Source organism: Eulemur rufifrons, chromosome 29 (assembly GCF_041146395.1).
Source record: "Eulemur rufifrons isolate Redbay chromosome 29, OSU_ERuf_1, whole genome shotgun sequence".
Classification (NCBI taxonomy): domain Eukaryota; kingdom Metazoa; phylum Chordata; class Mammalia; order Primates; family Lemuridae; genus Eulemur; species Eulemur rufifrons.
Genome location: NC_091011.1, coordinates 26,930,737 through 26,949,851, shown reverse-complemented (window position 1 = coordinate 26,949,851; position 19,115 = coordinate 26,930,737). Strand labels below are relative to the sequence as shown.

The window sequence follows — 19,115 nt, the reverse complement described above, 5'->3', positions numbered from 1 at the left end:
CAGGGCAGGTGAGAAACGGTCGCGCAGTTTGAAATAAACGCTGTCGGGAGGAGCTTAATCTGCAGCCCGGAGGTCCAGCCCCCTCAACCCGGGAGGTGGTCCCTGAAGCTACGCCTTTGACAATCCTCTTAGTTCTCCCGCCATAAAAATCTTTGTCGCCTTCCCCCTTCGTTTTCCCTCCCCAGCACAGGACTAACTCAGCCCCTTCCGGAAACACCCAAAGCGGCTTCTAGTCAACAAATTATTGTCCACGCTGCACCGACCTACCCCAGCCTTTGCGGCTGACCCTTCGGGGTCGAGAAAGGTGTTTCCAGTGAGTGACCCGAGAGGGGCGCTCGTTTTTAGCTCCCAATTCCCCCCTCCCCTAGCGTTTGGCGTATCCCAACCCCAGGGGCGAGGAAGTGGGCGGAGTCGGGTTTTGGCGCCAGCCGCTGCTGCTGCGAAGCTGAAAAGCATCCGCCGAGAAGACTCCGGTCACCGTTCTCGCCCCTCCTTCCCGATCCCTCCCCTCGGGGGACCAACAGGCGCCACGCCGCGAACGGTAAGTGCCGCAGTTGCCGCCGCCCTTCCCCCCTCGGGCTCCAGGTTCCCAGCCGACGAGTCGCGCGGCCCCTCTCCCCCGCCGGGCGCGCGCGCCCACGGCCCCGCCCCTCGCGGCCGCCCACCGTGGGCGGTGCCACTCCCCCCACCCCCCGCGGCCCCGTGCGCAGCTCCCCTCCCGTCTCCCCCTCCCCCTCCGATGTGGCTCGAGCCTGAAGCGCGCCGAGCCGGAGACGCCGTAGACCCGCGACCCGGAGCAGCTCAGAGGCGGTGAAGTCTGTGGCATTTTTTAATCTCTCGCTCTCATTCGGTGGTGGTGCTTAAGATACCACATGCGCCCCGGGCCCTCCTTTTCCCCACTTCCTGCGCCTCTCCGTCGGGAGCTGCAGGCAGGAGCAGAGGGTCGAGTGGAGGCCCTGCGACTGGCGTGGCGCTGGGCCGGCGCCGGTAGTTAGTTGGGCGGACGGCTCTGTCCTCGAGAGGGTGGAGAGCTGTGGCGACAGCCGCTTTATTTCTAGACAAAGCGCATTTCCTTCCCCCTCCCCCATCCTGGTTCAAGATGAGGGGCCGTTCTTTAGTCCTCCATGCGGGGTGGGTCGGAGAGTTGGGCCTCCAGGAAGGGCGCTGCATTTTCCCGCATCTGCGAGGCCTGGCGGCGCGCGCGGCCCGCTGTTCCAGGGCTGCGGCTTGCGCTTCGTTACGTGGGCGCCGCCGGGGTTTGGCGCGGGCCGAGTGGCGCAGTGCCCTTGAGCCCCCGCGCCGCGGCCTTTGTTTCTCCCAGCGGATGCGCTGACCACGAGGCCCGCGCTCCCGGGTGGGGGGCGGGCGCTTAGGCCTCAGTATTAAAGCAAGACAGGCCTGGGGCTTAGGAAGAGCGGATATATATGAGATGATTTCTTTTAAGTGTCAAGAAATGGGGCTGGAGCATCTCGGTGTGTTTTTCCTTCAGTTATTTACTGATTGGAAAGGGAGATGGTTTCTGAAAAGAGATCAAGTTAGGATTATATAGGAGCCTCTTTGAACGTTCAGAGGTATAGAGAAAAAAAAATGCATGTTTACCGTTGAGTTGAGTAATTGTGCGTGATTATAAATCAAAAAGTTTGTCATTTTTAAAGAAATTGAATATTGAATTTATTATAAATGAGATTTAGATAGGAAAAAATATTGTCCACTGTTTATCGCCATGTAAAGCTGTCTCAGGTACCTGGGTCCCCAGTAAGGCCTTTCTAGACTCACTTGGTTAAAAACACCGATGTATTTAGGCATAACCTGTCACTAACAGTTTAGGCAGCAGCTCACATCTGCTTTTCCAGAGTAGAATGGAGGTTTGAAAAATGCACTATCTACCTGGGGGTTGGAATCCAAACAAAACTTGTATTTAGCTACCTTTTTTGTGTCATACAAACTTCTTGTTAACTGTAATGTATTTTTCTAGTAATAGCTCTTCAAGTCTGCAATAAAAAATGGCCTCCAATAAAACTACATTGGTAAGTTAATGAAAACCTAAAATATATAAGGATTTAACTCAAGTTTTTTTTCCCCCAAAATTAAAACTTTGCATCTCTGTCGTTGAGAAGTTTACATCTACGTTTTTTTAGTTCTCCCAGTATTATATGGGAGGAAAATCAAGGACAACAATGAAAACATTACATTGAGATACTTACTGAGTTGGCTTAAGAGTGTCTTAAACCTAATCTTAGGACAACACTGTCTGGATTTTGCTGAGTATTTTTATCTTCAAATAAAAATGCACAAATTTACATAAGAGGAAAAGAATGTTACATAAACAAAGTTGTAAAGCCCTTGTTGGTTGGCGTAATATTCCTTGAATCTACTGAGTTCTAGTGAAGTCAAGTATTTACGTTAATGCCCAGTTTAGAGAACAGGTAGCTTGTACGCACTAGAGTGGAGCAAAATTTATTGAATCTTTCAAATTACTTTGGTCACTTTGTCCTACTTTAAACTTGCTTACATTTAAATACAGAAGAATTTTAAATTTAAAATAATCAATCTTTTGTTTTTTAATCACAAGGTGAACAAAATCACAAATATGATCAGGAAGGAGAGAAAGTTAGGTTTTTCTGCATCTTTTGAGTGCCTAATTTTTTTCTCTCCAGTGGTTTCTTAAACCCAAAGTTTGTATTCTTAGGGTTCTTAACAGGTTATAGAAATGTGTAAAAACATGTACCTTCAGCCATGTCAAGGTATAAGCTTAAAGAAGAATGGAATATTCATATAAAAATACGTAATTCTCAGTTATGGTTCTCCAAGTATTTAATTCTAACACATTGTGTTAATCTTAAGCACATAAAGGTGAGTGTTAACATCTAAGTAAAGCAGAATATTTGGTTTTGGTCTGTATATTCTCCCTTTGGGTTTCACACTGAAAAGGGGCAAGTTGGTGGTTTTTAATTTGAGCCATCATTAGATTTACATTAAGTCAAATGCCTTGGAAAATGATTGTGATATGAAATGTAAAGCCTATCTGGTGAGCCTGTGGTACAGATGATTCGGATACACTGTATGTATAGGTCAAAGCCATCAATGGGAAAAGCACAAAGTGTCTTCTGTGTCTCCTCAGGATTGAGCTGACCTTCAGATTCCATAATCATTAAACCAAAATGTAGATAATTGACTTTGCAGTTACCTGTATCCTCTTCCAAGTGTTAGATGGGAAAGAAATTAGCTGTCCGTGAGGCTTTGAGGATGAATATAATACAGAAGGCAAACAGATGCTCCCATTAAAATTAAACTGGCTTTTGCAGACAAATTGGTAGTCATTAATGTCTGTTATTTGTTGATATTTGTATTTTCTTGTATTGAAGAGGATCACAGATTGACCACTTCAAAAGTTTATCTTAGCATGTATCCTTTTCAATTTTGACATCCTTTTTATTTTGTTAGCCTCCTCCCTTTGTGGACAGTAGCTGTTTTGTTTTTTATTTAGGATTAGTATCTAATAAATTTTGTTCTAATTTCTCTTTCTTTTTCTCACCATCATTCTTACCTTCAAGAGGCAGAAAAACCTATTTGACTAGGCCTAGTACTCAAGTATTTTGACTTAGAATAGTAAGACCTAACTTGGAAATGGTATCCAACAAAATCAGATGTTTGCTGCATTTTTTAAAATTCTAGGGGATTTTTATTTCTCACGTGTGTTTGTGTGTGTGTGTGTGTATGTATGTACACCTATATGCTTTCATGGCTTGAAATGTCCTTTTGCAGTCTTGAGACGCTGCTGTTATTTCTTCTGCTTGCATGCTGTGGGGTAGATTTCATGACTGGGCAATTGAGTTTTGGTTTTTAATAGCACTGTTTTAAGATAAAAGTATTTAAAAATGCACATTACATTAGGAATTTTTCCACCCTTTAACCTTCTAATTAGCCATTTCAGGTTTTTAAAAATTTACCTATTTTCAATCCCTGCGGAATGAATCTGTTTGAGTTACTAGAAATAGCTGGTTGAGATTGGACTCCTTCTCTTAAATAGTGTTATACTAAAAAAGAGCAAACACCTCTTTGAAATGAATTATATTGGTTACCAACTTAGACTCTTTCTTTTGAGAAAGAAGGATTTTTTTTTTACATTAAAGAATTAAAATACATCTGGCATCTTGGCTTCTTTAAGTGACAGCATTATAGATTTGTTCCAAGTGGCAATTAGCTACAGGGATTATGGAAGAATAATCTTGACCTTTTTAACCTCCCCGTGGTCTCCATGGTTGACCTTATAATTGATACCAAAATTTTGAACCATGTTTTCATTCTGTAGTTAACTTTTTTCTGTATCATTGAGGCTTTTAGCATTAGTGTTTGCATTGGGAAAGAGGGTCTTACTGTCTGGCTACAGTTTGAACAAGTCTTGTAAATACCACTTATTTTCTACTCTGTATTGTTCTCTGACACTTTATACGTAGTCGTTTGTTGCTGTGTTGTGGTTGAAATGAGTGAAATCTCTAGTAAACTTAGTCTTACAGACTAGAGATAGGACTGGGAAAAGATAATTATTTTCCAGTTAGTGTTTTTGATTATATCATTTTGGTGAAGAGTGGTGGGTCATCAGTTGGAATTAAGTCAACGGAAATAAAGCATTCCTTTATTGTCCATTGGCTTTTTATCTTTTCAGAAGATACAGAAGTAAAAATTTGTGTCAAATATAACAATATAAGCAATTTATAGCCTTCTAAATGTACTCAAAATTCAACACGAATGTGTTTCTTAATTTCCTTTTTGTTTTATTTTAGCAAAAAATGGGAAAGAAACAGAATGGGAAGAGTAAAAAGGTTGAAGAGGCAGAGCCTGAAGAATTTGTGGTGGAAAAAGTATTGGATCGACGTGTAGTAAATGGGAAAGTGGAGTATTTCCTGAAGTGGAAGGGATTTACAGAGTAAGAAACCTCAGTGCTTGTTTATCATATGTTTAGCTGCAGTGAGATGGCTTTAAAGTTTGTTTTTAGCCTCACTCTTTTTCCCAGAGATCTCTTTAAAAACATTTTTAGTTTTAAGGTAGCTTATTTGAAGTCGGCTTAAAAAAGAGCCAAGTCTTTTGTCTACAGTTGAAACCAAGCAAATTGGAGACCATTTTATTACCCTGGGGAGTCAAATTTGTAAAATTGTGGATTGTAGTTTACTATATGGTACATTTTAATGTAGTTAGATAGTGTACTAACTGGAATATCTAATCTACATTGTTTCACTCCATACAGAGGACACTGGAAAACATTGAAGCTGTATAGTATAGACTAGTAGGTCTTAAAAAGAAGTATTCATCATAATCTAGGTCTTATACTAGGTTTATTGTATCCTAATCTCTAAAAGTAAAGCCTGGACATTTTTCAAACTCACTGGTTCCTTGTGTTCCTCCTTACAAATTGCTCTCATAATTACTCTTTATGTTAGCTGTCTTATGAATGATTTTAAACAGAGAGAAATTGTGCACTCTTAACACTTGTGTTTATTGTGCTAATCTACTTGGATTCTTCTACCTGACACCACAAAAACAGGGAGCAAAGCTCCATAGGCAGTAACGATTAAAAATGGATAGGTTGACATCAATAGTCTCTTGAGCATGGGACATACGGTAGTCCAGTGATGAGGCTTCAAATGTCTATTATCTACTACTTCCTCCACTGTTCACAAATAAAGCCACCTCCATAGAAATTTGGGGATTATGAATTGAATGGAAGATTTATGTTTCCCTATTTTATCCTTCAGTATTGGTAGTTAAGCCTAAGTATATATCATAAGTGCATAATTTACCACTAAAAAATTTCCTACAGATAGCAGAACCAAGCAAAATAAGTCTGTGAACTGTTTCAAAATTAGATTTAGCTAGTTTGCCAGAGTTGATTACCTTCAAATGGTTAACTTTTTTAAAAAATCCCATGAGACATTAAAAGCTATTTGTCTTTTATGTTCTACCCATCAAAACATTAGGAAATGGACTCCTGTTCTTCCAAAACTTAAAGCCTCTAGTATGATTGAGAACTTGCCCTGTGCAGCATAATGTATTAGGTAACGTAAAAGACTATAATGAATATAATACAGGATACAGATTCTTAACGTCGTCCTCCACCCACTAATTTAGGTTTGCCAATTTTGCAGTCTCAGGATATCACCAGACCAAGTTGTTAAGTACCAGAGGTTAATAGCACCTTTCCCAGCATCCCTAAAATGATTAATTTCATTTTATCTAGTTCTATAAAGTCTTTTTGGACCAGAGCACAAAAAGTTAGCTAGACAGTTGCTGTGTAGGATGATCTTACTTTCACATTTGTTGATTTATACTCATTTTCTTTACAGCCCTTCTGAAAAATACATGGAAATGGTCGTCTCAGCCTTGTATCAGGGGTTGGAAATCTTTTTTCCCCAAAGTGCCATATAGTAACTGTTTGGGCTTTGTGGGCCATAGGTCTCTGTCTCTACGTCTCTGAATATGTAGTGCAAAAGCAGAAATAGATAATATGTTAAATGAGCATGAATGTGTTCCAGTAACAGTTTGTTATTGGAAATATTTTTCTAATCATTTAAAAATGTAAAAAAAAAAATTTTAGTTTGTAGGCCATAAAAATGCTATATTTGGCTTCTGCTTTGTCAACTCCTGCTTTATATCATTTCCCAATTTGAGCGCCCAGCAAAAACTGAACTCATCTAACATTTGAGAATGACTTAATCATTGTTTTAAAACACCATGGTGGAGGTCCCAACCCTAGGCATGATATGATATAGTACTTCAAGTTGGGAGTTAGGAATCTGCATTTTTTAAAAGCTCTTTGAGAAAAATTCTGAAGTAATTGTGAGATTTGGAGAACTATTAGCTTCAATTACAGTGTTGGAGTGAGGCTCATTTAATTTGGAGGTAAAAATAGCAGATTGCCCACTTAGTTGGGGCTGTGAAAGCAGACACAAAAGGAAATCCAGGCAGATTCTCAAAAGAATGTAGAGGAAACGGAAGAAATGATTAGTATCTGCAGTACAGAGGACACTTTTTTCAGATACCTGTTAAATGGATCCAGATGATGGTGATGAACCGTGTTTAATTGAATCAACTTTTCTCTTTTTTTTTTTTTTTTTTTTTACCCCCCTGAACACAGTGCTGACAATACTTGGGAACCTGAAGAAAATTTGGATTGTCCAGAGTTAATTGAAGCATTTCTTAATTCTCAAAAAGCTGGTAAAGAAAAAGATGGTACAAAAAGAAAATCTTTATCTGACAGTGAATCTGATGATAGCAAATCAAAGAAAAAAAGAGATGGTGTAAGTATAAAACATTGCGCACCAGAATATCTTTTTGTAAAAGGCTGATGGTTTGATTTTTAAGTACTTTTAAGATATTTTTTAAAACGCAGATATTTTTAAAATACCATAAAGAAGCCTTTTATGAATGCTTGATGTGTAGGACAAAAAGGATGTGCATGATTTAGCCTACACTGTGCTTATACCACTTAAATTAAAACGTGCTAGTGTTATTTTTAATAGTTTCTTGGATGTGATCTGTGATCAAACCAATTACCTGTGATCCAAGGCTAACAGTCTTAAATACAAACAATACTAACTGGATCGTTGAAAGACTTTACAGTGAAAACAATCCAAATGATACGTCTGATTGTAGTTCATTAATGGGATTGACCACCAGAAAGTAGTTTTGCTTACGATTTCTGTATTGCCAAACAGTACTTTGATATGTAATCTATGATAAAAATTGCTATATATTTTTTGTTTTGGTTCTTGCTGAGAGAGGGTTTTACACTGTCGCCCAGGCTGGGGTACAGTGGTTCCATTGTAGCTCACTATAACCTTGAATTCCTGGGCTCAGGCAATCCTCCTGCCTCAGCGTCCCAAGTAGCTGGGGATACAGGTGTGCATCACTGCACCTGGCTAATTTTTTTTTCCTTTTTTAATTTTTAATAGAGACAGGGTCTAAGTGCTGTATGTTTTATTGACATGGATTGAGCCATTTGATTCATTCATTACATATGTACTTTGGTCCAGTCTTTGCTTCACTAATGTCTCTATAGCTTTGGGCAAGTCAGGTAACTTCTTTTCCATCCTTAAGTGTAATTATATTTGCTCTGCCTAGTAGCGTAATATGGGAATTTTGGGAAAGGTCTTGGTGCTGAATTAGTTTCTAGGCTCAGGCACTAAGCATATGATGCAGATTAATTGGTAAGGACTTTGGATTTGAAATTTGATCATTTGAACCAGATGCCAGGAACTTTGCAGATAGTCTGTGAAATCTTCATGGCAACTCTATGGGTATGATCCTGTTTTACAGGTGAGAAAACAAGAGTTGGCTGCTAACTTGGTTCTGAAATGAAATCACATGCCCAACAGAAGCACAACTTTAATGACAATACTTAGCACATACGTTGATTGAGTCCTTACTGTGTACCAACCAGTGTTCTAAGTAATTTAATTTACATGCAATATCTATGAGATAGACTCTAAATTATTTGTTCTATTGTAAATGAACCTGAACTGCAAAGAGGTTAACTTGCCCAAAGCCACACAGCTCATAAAGGGGGGATAGAGCCATTATTCTAACCCTTTATATTTATAAACAAATTTCAGGCCCAGTACGTTAGCTCACGCCTGTAATCCTAACACTTTCGGAGGTGAAGTCGGGAGGATCGCTTGAGGCCAGGAGTTTGAGACCAGCCTGGCCTATCTTGATAGCAAGATCTTCATCTCCACAAAAAAATTAAAAATTAGCCAGGTGTGGTGGCATGTTCCTGTAGTCTTAGCTACTCGGGAGGCTGAGGCAGGAGGAAAGTTGAGAAGAGTGGCATTTTACATTTTTACAAACCTCTTCAATGTCTGACTTAACAGAAGACAGCTCTACTTTACACATTGTTGTGGTATGTTGTTTTGGTGGAGGTATATGTGACCATCCAAGGTCTTGAATACATAAAAAGAGGGAACCTTGCAGAACTCCCTCCCAAAAAGGTCTCGGGGCCCCCAGGGGTTCTCACACTTCACTTTGAGAACCACTGGTTCATACTGAGTACTTCATAAAGTTTGTTATAATTCAGACCAATTGCAATACTAGTTTGAATTTTAAAATTTTTACTGTTTGTATTTTGTTTATGATTTTAACATAGGTGGATAATTTAGACTAATTCCCAGAATTTATTTGAAATACTAACTTTCAAGAGTTTATAATTATTATCATTACCAGAAATAAAGGGATTTATTTTTTCTTGTATCCCTGCACAGTTCTCTACCCTTAATGTCTTTAGATAAAGAAAGTTATTTGTCTGTTTTCTTGACTTGATTCAGAATGTTTTTAAGTATTCTACATTGGATATCAGATATCCAGATTTGTCTTTTCTGCTTTTAAAATTAATGGAAATTACTACGTATTTTAATAGCAAATACGGGCTCTTGCTCTATTCATTTTGTTTCATGTTTGGAAACTGTTTAAAAGCTGTGTATCATGAAACCAAATTAGAAGTTAATATCCTTAGTTTGCTGTATGGAAACATGTATGTAAATAATCACTCACCCTCTCCTAAATAGGCTGACAAACCAAGAGGCTTTGCCAGAGGTCTTGATCCTGAAAGAATAATTGGTGCCACGGATAGCAGTGGAGAATTAATGTTTCTTATGAAATGGTAAGTATGCAGGTGTTATATTTTAAGGATTAGACATACTGTTTATAAATTTATCTAGGAAAGGTTTTATAAATAGTTTTCATCATTAGGTAGAAAGTAAATTACCTGCTGAAAGGATGATTCTGGTTACTTTTGAGTATGACACACCTATTCGCACACTATGGCCTGCTTTGGAAAATTAAGTTTATTGGAACATAGCCACAACTAACATATAACCCCTCAAAACACTTAAATACCTTGTGATTGGATTATTCTTAAATGAATGGTGTTGTCAGTTGACATGGCAATTTAGATTTTTAACTGGATTTTTTTCCCCTCACAACAGGAAAGATTCAGATGAGGCAGATTTGGTGCTGGCAAAAGAAGCAAATATGAAGTGTCCTCAAATTGTAATTGCTTTTTATGAAGAGAGACTAACTTGGCATTCTTGTCCAGAAGATGAAGCTCAATAATTGTTTGCATTGCTTTTTATATATATTTATATATATATATACACAATCTGGATCTTGGTTTTTGATTTACAAGTGTGAAGAAATAACTACATCTAATAAATCAAGTTTGATACATTTGTTTTGAAAGTAGTATTGAGAGAATTGTTGGGGGGTGTGCATCAATAGCACTGGTTACTTTGAACAAATAAAAGCTTTCTGTAGTTGCTTCCTTTATCAGAAAAGAACATATGATACCATGGTATATTATTTCCTCTGCACTAGAGAACAGCTTTTCTAAATGCTAGGGGAAATTTCCATAGCCATTATTCAGTCAGAACTTGTGTTTAACTCATGCCTAAGGACTATTTTGGGTTTTTTAAATTTGTTTTTGTGTGTGTATACGTAAAATGCATATGTAAATGATTCTCTTTGTTTTTAAACATTCACCAAAACAAAAATCATGGGTGAGCCCATGTGTCTGCGATGCTATCATTCTGAGCAACCTAAGAATTGAAAATTTTCCTGAAGCCGTAACATTTCAAACTAAATAGTTGGTTCATAATTAATTGGATAAGTTAAAGGCAGCCATATTAGAATCCGTATCTACATGTATATTCATATAAATGCAACATTGTGTTTGTAAAATTCCTAAAAGGAAAAGCTTTATCGCTACCAACAATCTCCCCACCCAGATGAGGAAACTAGACAAATTCTGGTGTGTTCTAATACAGTAAACAAGACTTAGTTAAATGAACATTAAAGATTCCCCTAGTGAGCAATTCTTTTACAAAAACTTGAAATCCCTGTGCTGCGTTGACTGAAAATTCATGATTAATGGAATATCTGAGGCTTGGCCCATGGAAACTTACTCAGATGGTTAGACACGTTGGCAGTTTCAGACCTGCTGACATAAATGAGTAAACAAACTTTTTGTAATCTAAACTATTGACCTGCATGTTTTTTTCTTACCCCCACTCATTTCTTACATGTAGGCTCAATGTTTTCAGTATTTGGGTTACTGGTTCTGCAGGACCAGTACTGGTCGAGCCAGGAAAAACAGCCTTGTAGTAATCAGAATGTCATCCAACTGTATATTGTTTATTGTAAATACTGGTGAACAGTGGTCAATAAATAGTTTTATATTCCTTTATTCGATTAGACTTTTTTCTTTATCCAATTGCCTTTATGGTGGGAGTAGAAAGGCCCCCCCACACATGAACTTTATTGAATTATCTTCATGTTCATAAACTGGATGATACCACTAAGGCATTAGAGTACATGGCCTAGATCCTTTTAGCTTATGAATTTTAAACTTAACTAGAGTATGTATTGCCACAGGAATATTTCTAGTGGGAGATAAAAATTAGTTTCATTTGATTCCTTAGGGGAAATATACCACAATTAAGTGAAATTAAGTATTTTGGTAGGGCTGATTCTATTGATAGAAACATTTCTACTGATTTCGGTAATCCATACAGCAAAAGGGAAATGATATCTGTGCTGGTGTTTGTTGTTTTTGTTTTTTTTGTTTTTTTTTTTCAGCTTATTATGGGGGATACAAAAGTTCAGGTTACGTATGTTGCCCATGTACCGCCTGTCCCCCCAAGTTAAAGCTCCAGGCGTGTCCATTCCCCAGACAGTGCTCACTGCACTCATCATGTAGGTATATACCCATCCCCTCCTCGCATCCCCCCCATCCCCGAGTCAGCACCTTCAAGCCATTCCCCAGACGGTGCGCAACGCACTGATCATATAGGCATACACCCATCCCCTCCCCCGATATCTGTGCTGTTTATTAAGTATCTCCTTATGGACCTACCACTGCTCAACTGTGTTCACAGATGATACAGAACTTTATCAGTCAGCAGTTGATTGCTACATTAAATTTTAGTAAGGGTATTTCTGGAAACTTGTCCATGTATTACTTTTGTTATCTCAGGTGTTATATTAATTTCCTGTTGGTGCTGTAACAAACTACGACAAATGTAATGACTTAACAGATTTATTTTCCTACCAGTTCTGGAGGTCAGAAGTGCAAAGTCAGTCTCACAGGGCTAAAGTCAAGGAATCAGCAGGGTGGTTCCTTCTGGAGGCTGATGGCAGAATCCATTTCCTTGTCTTTTTCCATTTCTAGAGGCGGTTTGCATTCTTTGGCTCCTGGCCCCTTCCATCTTCAAAACCAGCAAGCAGTATAGCATCGAACATTCTGTCTGTGCCTTCTTCTTTCCCTCTTTTCTATCACTCCTGTCTACCACAGGTGTATTATGGAAAGATTGAGCCAAACAATTCTTTCAGGTTCTTGAATTCCTGAATCCTTGACTTGCAGCTGAAGAAAAAAACCTGTTTTCCCTTCATTTCTACCCTCTGATGTCTATAAAAGAAAAATATGCTGCTTGTAACAACTCAAATGCTAACAAAGTAAAGCCACATCATTGGTCTCTTCCCGCCTCAAACCCAAAGTTGTTTAGTTGAATGTACATTTCTTTATCTCTGCTTACACTTTATACATTTTAATACTGTTGTTTTTAATGAAAATCAGTATATATAATTTCTCACCAACTGGTTATCTTGGGCCCATCTTACCTAGTAAATATTAATGCGTTACAATGTAATAGCATACCTGCTAACCACTCCAGCCAAATTGCCTGGGTTAGAATCTGCTATTAGTTCTGTGATCTTGAACAAATTAATGTACTTCACCTCTCTGCCTCAGTTTCCTTATCTCTGAAAGACTATTCTTCAGGGACTGCTGGAAGAATGAAATGTAAGCATGTGAGACACTTAAAACAGTGCCATGTATTTATTTAGTAATCATGATGTTTTATCTATTTTTAATAGGGATATGGGCTATCATATGGATGGCAGGTCCCCAGTTTAACCAATTACTGAGTATGAGTTCTTAGGTGGTTGGTAGTATTTTGCTATTAATGTAGTGAGCATTCTTAATGTATACTGACACTTAGTAGATACAGATGGATTGTCAGAAGTCATTAGTAAAATCAAACTTGCACTGATTTACTCTTCCATCAGTAGGCAATTACTCCATAGCCTTACTAGTACTACAAATTAACGGTATTGATTTTACTAATTTTTAGCCAATCTGATGGCATCTTGTTTAAATTTGCATGTTTGATATTTTTGTTGAGCATTCTTTTCATGTTTAACAACTATTTGCATTTCCACTCTGTAAATTACAATCGTGCTACATAACATTTTGGTCAATAATGGACCACATATATGATGGTCCTATGAGATTACAATACCGTATTTTTACTACACCTTTTCTGTTTAGACAGACAAATACTTAAACCATTGTGTGACAGTTGCCTACAATATTTAGTATAGTAACATACTGTACAGTTCTGTAGTCTAAGATATATATCTCTCAATATATAGTCTAGGTATGGAGTAGGCTATACCATCTAGGTTAGTCTAAGTACCCTACAATGTTCTCACAACAAAATTGGCTAAGGTTCATTTCTCGGAACGTATCCCTGGCATTATATGATGCAAGACTTAATTGCCAAATTTTACAATTTTTTAAAAACTTTTTACAAGTTCCTTTTATACTAAAGATATTAACACAAGTTTCTTAAGTTGCAAAAATTTCCTCCCAGTATTTGTATTTTAGCATTGTTTATATCTTTTTGATGTACCAAATTTTTTTATGTGGTCAACTCATCAGTCTGTGTCTTCTGGATTTCCTGTCTCATTTAAAAATACCTCTCCATCCTGAGATTGAAGTTATACAAATATCTTAAATTTTCTTGTTTTCATTGAGTTGCTTTTTATAGTCAGGTCTTTATCTGGGATTTCATTGGCTATTATGATGAATTATTCTGTCCACAGTATGGACAATCCAGTACCTTTGCTGAAGAAATCAGATATATAGATAGCAAAGTTTCCCAAATACTATGGATCAAAGAGAATCATTAGGCTGCTGCAGAAAAAGTTGATCAATAGATTAAACTGAAGCTTTTCTTTTTTATAAAGTATTTGGAATCTGCTCAGATGCCTGGAGAAGTATTGATTGGTTTCACAAGATCCCTGAGTTTAATACTCTTGAGAACAAAAGCCACATTTAGTACCTCTGAAGTGTTCATAGTATGATCCTTCATTACCTTTCCCCTGCCTATGCTTTCCTTTTTGTAATTGAAAAAAAAAAATCTCATATCTTATTTATAGATAAGCCAGAGATGTGGTTCTTGGTAATTCTGACTGGACCTGCCAACAGCCTGGTTTTAAAAGGTTCGTTATGGGTAGGTACTGCACAGGGTGCTTGCAAGAGTAACTACCACGGACTGTAGTCAGAGATGAAGATTGGGGGGAAGTAACCAGGCATGGATAGCTCATGCCTGTAATCCCTAGCACTTTGGGATGCTAAGGCAGGAGGATCGCTTGAGGCCAAGAGTTGGAGACCAGTCTGGGTAACAGCAAGACCCTGTCTCTATTTAAAAAAAAAAAAATGGAAGTATTATTTCAAGGTAACTGTTAAGATATTAAAAATATTATCCCTGTCCTTTCAAAACTTTGAACCTTAACTAGGCAATAAAGATAGATGTTAGAAAGGAAAATGTGAGGAAATCATCCGTTTGAGCTTGATCATTTTTTCCTATTTCTGTCACACAAACAACAGCTCAGTTTTTTTTGTCTTGACCACTCTACCCTCAGGTTCCAAGCTGTGCCCATATGTATGGCTATATCACCCCACAAGGACTAAGAAAGAAAGGAAAGTTTTTAATTTTACTTTTAAATTTCTGTGTATGTTTTAACACTGGTCCCAAACCCCAGGCTGCAGACTGGTACGAGTCTATGACCTGTTATGAACCAGGCCAGTAGCAGGTGAGTGGCAGGCGAGCCAGCGAAGCTTTGTATTCGCAGCCGCTCCCCAGCACTAACATCACCGCCTCTGATAAGATACTCGTAAGAAGCCACAACCTAGATCCCTCCCATGCAGAGTTTACAGTAGGGTTCATGCTCCATGTGAGAATCTAATGATCTGAGGTGAAAAAAAAAAAATTGAAGCATGAGAAGGCACTTAGCTGAAAAAATACTGTTCAAAAGTCATTTTTTAATCTGATTATTTTTCTTGCTATTGAGTTGACTTCCGTATATATTTTGGATATTAACCCCTTATCAGATAAATGGTATGCAAATATTTTCTCCCAGATGGACAACAGGTATATGAAAAAATGCTCAATGTCATTAATCATCAGGGAAATGCAAATTAAAACCACAATGAGTTGTCACCTCATACCTGTAAGAATGACCATTAGCAAAAAGACAAAAGGTAACAAGTGTTGGCCAGGATGTGGAGAAAAGGGAACCCTTCCACGCTGTTGGTGAGAATATAAATTAGTACAGCTATTAGGGAAAACAGAATGAAGGTGCTTCAGAAAACTAAAATTTCAATTACTATGTGATCCAGCAATCCCTCTTCTGAGTATATATCCAAAGGAAATGAAATGTGTATGTTGAAAAGCTATCTACTCTCCCATGTTCACTGCAGCATTATTCACAATACCCACAATGTGGAATCAACCTAAGTGTCTGTCAGATGAATGCATAAGGAAAATGTGTGTGTATATATACAATGGAATATTATTCAGACTTTAAAAAGAGGGAAATGCTGTCATTTGTGGCAACATGGATGAACCTGGAGGACATCATGCTAAGTAAAAAAAACCAGGCACAGAAAGACAAAAACTGCATGATCTCACTTCTATATGGAATCTACTATACAAAGTCTGACCTCATAGAAGCAGAGAGTAGATCCGGGCACAGTAGTGTGCACATGTAGTCCCAGCTACTTGAGAGGCTGAGGCAAGAGAATCCCTTGAGCCCAGGAGTTAGAGGTTGTAGTGCTCTATGCACACCTGTGAATGGCCACTGCACTCCAGCCTGGGCAACATAGACACGTCTGGGGGGGGTGGGAAGCAGAGAGGAAAATGGGGGAGGGGGAGAGGGTTTAAAGGGTACAAAGTTTCGGTTAGACAGTATGAATAAGTTACGGAGACCACTTGTACAGCACGGTGACTATAGTTGATAATAAGGTATCATACTTGAAAATTGCTGAGATTAGATCTTATTCTCAACACCAAAAAATGTGAGGTAATGGATACGTTAATCACTTTGATTTCATCATTTCACAATGTCTATGTATATCAAAAACATCACATCAAGCACTGTAAATACATATACTTTTTATTTGTCAATTATGCCATATAAAACTGGGGGGAATTAAAAAATATAATTAAACTAAATTCTTAAAAAGTCATGCTTTTTATTTTTCTCCTTTCTAGATGCTTTGATTTGATCATGTCATTATTTTCTGTCATCTTCTTGAAACTTTCGTACTCTTGCTTTCACGTCTTCCCTTTCTCACATCCTTCTAGGGTGTGACATCAATAAAATAGTCATGTTATCCATCTTGCAGAATTAACAGGATGATTATGAAAGTGGTTGGTGCAGAATGGCCTGAGTTGGGTCAACACCTGAATCCTGGAATGCCTTTCACTCCACAAAGCTGGCCTGGGGATGAGAGACATTCTAACAGGCAGACATCCTAGTCAGTTATGGGGACACTGGACTTTATGCTATCTGATGGCTTATACCACAGAGAACCTACATACTGTGTATGGGTGCTGGCAAGAGGACTCAAGAGAAATTAATCCAGATGAAATGCACCTTCCAAACAATTCCTGAACTTTGGCAGAATTGCCAGCTTTTTGACAGAAAGCAGAGTTATAGCCCATATTTTGCTATCTATTTGCTGATTGATTTTTACTGGTTTATCTCTGGCGCCCCCGACCCCAGAAAACAAAGTTCACTTGCTAAATTCCAAAATCAAAATGCAAAGCAATCTTTAAGGTAACCCAAAGGAAAACCTCTAAAATAAATTAGTAAAGCCAGCTGGTGAGTTTTTAAAGTAATGTCTCCTAACATGTCAAGTTAACTATTATTGCCGACCTGTTCTTTTTTCTTTTTTTTTTTTTTTTTGCATACTGACAATGGATAGACAACCTGTTCTTATGCAGCAAAAAAGGCAGCAGTTTAATTCCCAAAAACAAGAAACAATTATCTTTAGGATAAAGACTCTAGTTCGAAGGTAAATCATAAAAGAGTCTTTAGAATTCGATAGAAATTTTCTTAAGAGGTCTCACATTTCATGCTCATAGAAAGGACTCCTGGACTATAGTGGTCAACTAAATATTACAAGAAAAACAAACAACTTCGTGTAATCATCACAGTGCTCTGAACTGTAGCATAGAAGATACTCAAGATGCTAAAGTAGATATGACTGCACTGAAGTTGTACAACAGAATGGCTACATATTCCCACCAGTGAACAGACAATTCCAGTAAGTGGGTAGAAGGTAGGTAGGGTGTGTTAAGAATAAAATTATAGGCCGGGCGCGGTGGCTCACGCCTGTAATCCTAGCACTCTGGGAGGCCGAGGTGGGCGGATCGTTTGAGCTCAGGAGTTCGAGACCAGCCTGAGCAAGAGCGAGACCCCACCTCTACCAAAAATAGAAAGAAATTATATGGAGAGCTAAAAATATATATAGAAAAAATTAGCCGGGCATGGTGGCGCATGCCTGTAGTCCCAGCTACTCGGGAGGCTGAGACAGGAGGATCGCTTAAGCCCAGGAGTTTGAGGTTGCTGTGAGCTAGGCTGACGCCACGGCACTCACTCTAGCCTGGGCAACAGAGTGAGACTCTGTCTCAAAAAAAAAAAAAAAAAAAAAAAAGAATAAAATTATATCTCTTTTTTTAACTGTCACTTTTTTTTTTTTTTTTTTTTTGAGAGACGGGGTCTCATTATTGCTCAGGCTGGAGTGCAGTGGTGATCATAGATAACTGTAACTTCGAACTCCCGGGCTTGAGCAATCCTCCCACCTCAGCCTTCCAAAGTGCTGAGATTACAGGCATGAGCCACCATGCCCGGCTTATGTCACTTGTTTTTCCTCTGTACTTTAAATAAGATATCACCCTAGATCAATAGTTTATATGTAGACATTGTATATTTTAAATTTAAATTGTCATAGCTTTATTGGTATATTAATCCTAAGGATTAATATAAATGTCAAGAGCAGGTGAGATATTTTTTAATCTCTCCTCCAACCGATGTATAAGAAATTAAATGTGAACTCCTTGTTCTACTACTTTCCCCCCTCCTCACTACTGCACTTGACTAGTCTAAAAAAAGAAAAGAAAAGAAATTAAATGATGTGTTTTTATGAAAATAATTATTTCATTGATACTAGCTCTAAATAACTCATATTATCATGTATGCCTTTTGATGCCTATTGGCTTATTCTAAAGCAAAATTGGCAAAATTTTTCTGTAAAGGACTACGTGGTAATATGTAGGCTTTTGTGGGCCATATGGTTTCTGTTGTAGCTACCAACTCTGCCAATATGGCACAAAAGCAGCCACAGCTGAATGAGCATGACTATGCTTCAGTAAAACTTGGCCAGGCGTGGTGGTGTGCGCCTGTAATCCTAGCTACCAGAGAGGCCGAGGCAGGAGGATCTCTTGAGCCCGGGAGTCCAAAGTTCCAGCCCGGGTGACAGAGTGAGACCCTGTCTTTAAAAAACAAAAACAAAAACACCTTTATTGACCCTGAAATGGAAATTTCATATAATTGTCACATATCATGAAATATTCTGTCATTGATATTTTTTCAACCATTTAAAACTTTTAAAACCATTCTTAGTTTTTGGGTCACAGAAAAACAGGCAGCTGGTCATATAAAAATAGTCAGAGGGCTGGATTTGGCCCAAATACTGTAGTTTGATAATCTTTAATTATCAAAGATTACCCGTCTCTACTAAAAATTTTAAAAAGGTGTGTAGGTAAACCTTTCCTCTAAAAGAACAATTAAGAATCTCTACCTTATATTATCAACTCGGCATACCTACTTTATACCATAGTACACCATTACCTTGGAAGGCCAATGTTTGGAAAATTGTGTGATTTCTTTTTGAGTTCCTCCTCCTCTCTTCCAGAGGTTTCCCTTCCCACTCTCTG

At 38.3% G+C, this 19,115-nt stretch overlaps 1 protein-coding gene across 3 annotated transcripts; it reads left to right on the top strand.

The window, feature by feature from the left end:
- The first annotated feature begins 135 nt into the window (after positions 1-135).
- Positions 136-11,185, top strand: CBX3 (chromobox 3). 3 transcript variants are annotated; one of them, XM_069462354.1, is made up of 6 exons: positions 136-541; positions 1,976-2,027; positions 4,785-4,927; positions 7,133-7,295; positions 9,558-9,652; positions 9,978-11,185. In XM_069462354.1, exons 2-6 carry the CDS (start codon positions 2,004-2,006, stop codon positions 10,102-10,104), a joined length of 552 nt encoding a protein of 183 aa, XP_069318455.1. In that variant the 5' UTR covers positions 136-541; positions 1,976-2,003; the 3' UTR covers positions 10,105-11,185. The 3 variants fall into 3 exon arrangements, with proteins under 3 accessions (XP_069318455.1, XP_069318457.1, XP_069318456.1); XM_069462356.1 differs by lacking the exon at positions 1,976-2,027; XM_069462355.1 differs by lacking the exon at positions 136-541 and having other exon boundaries at positions 1,903-2,027.
- Positions 11,186-19,115: the final 7,930 nt, after the last annotated feature.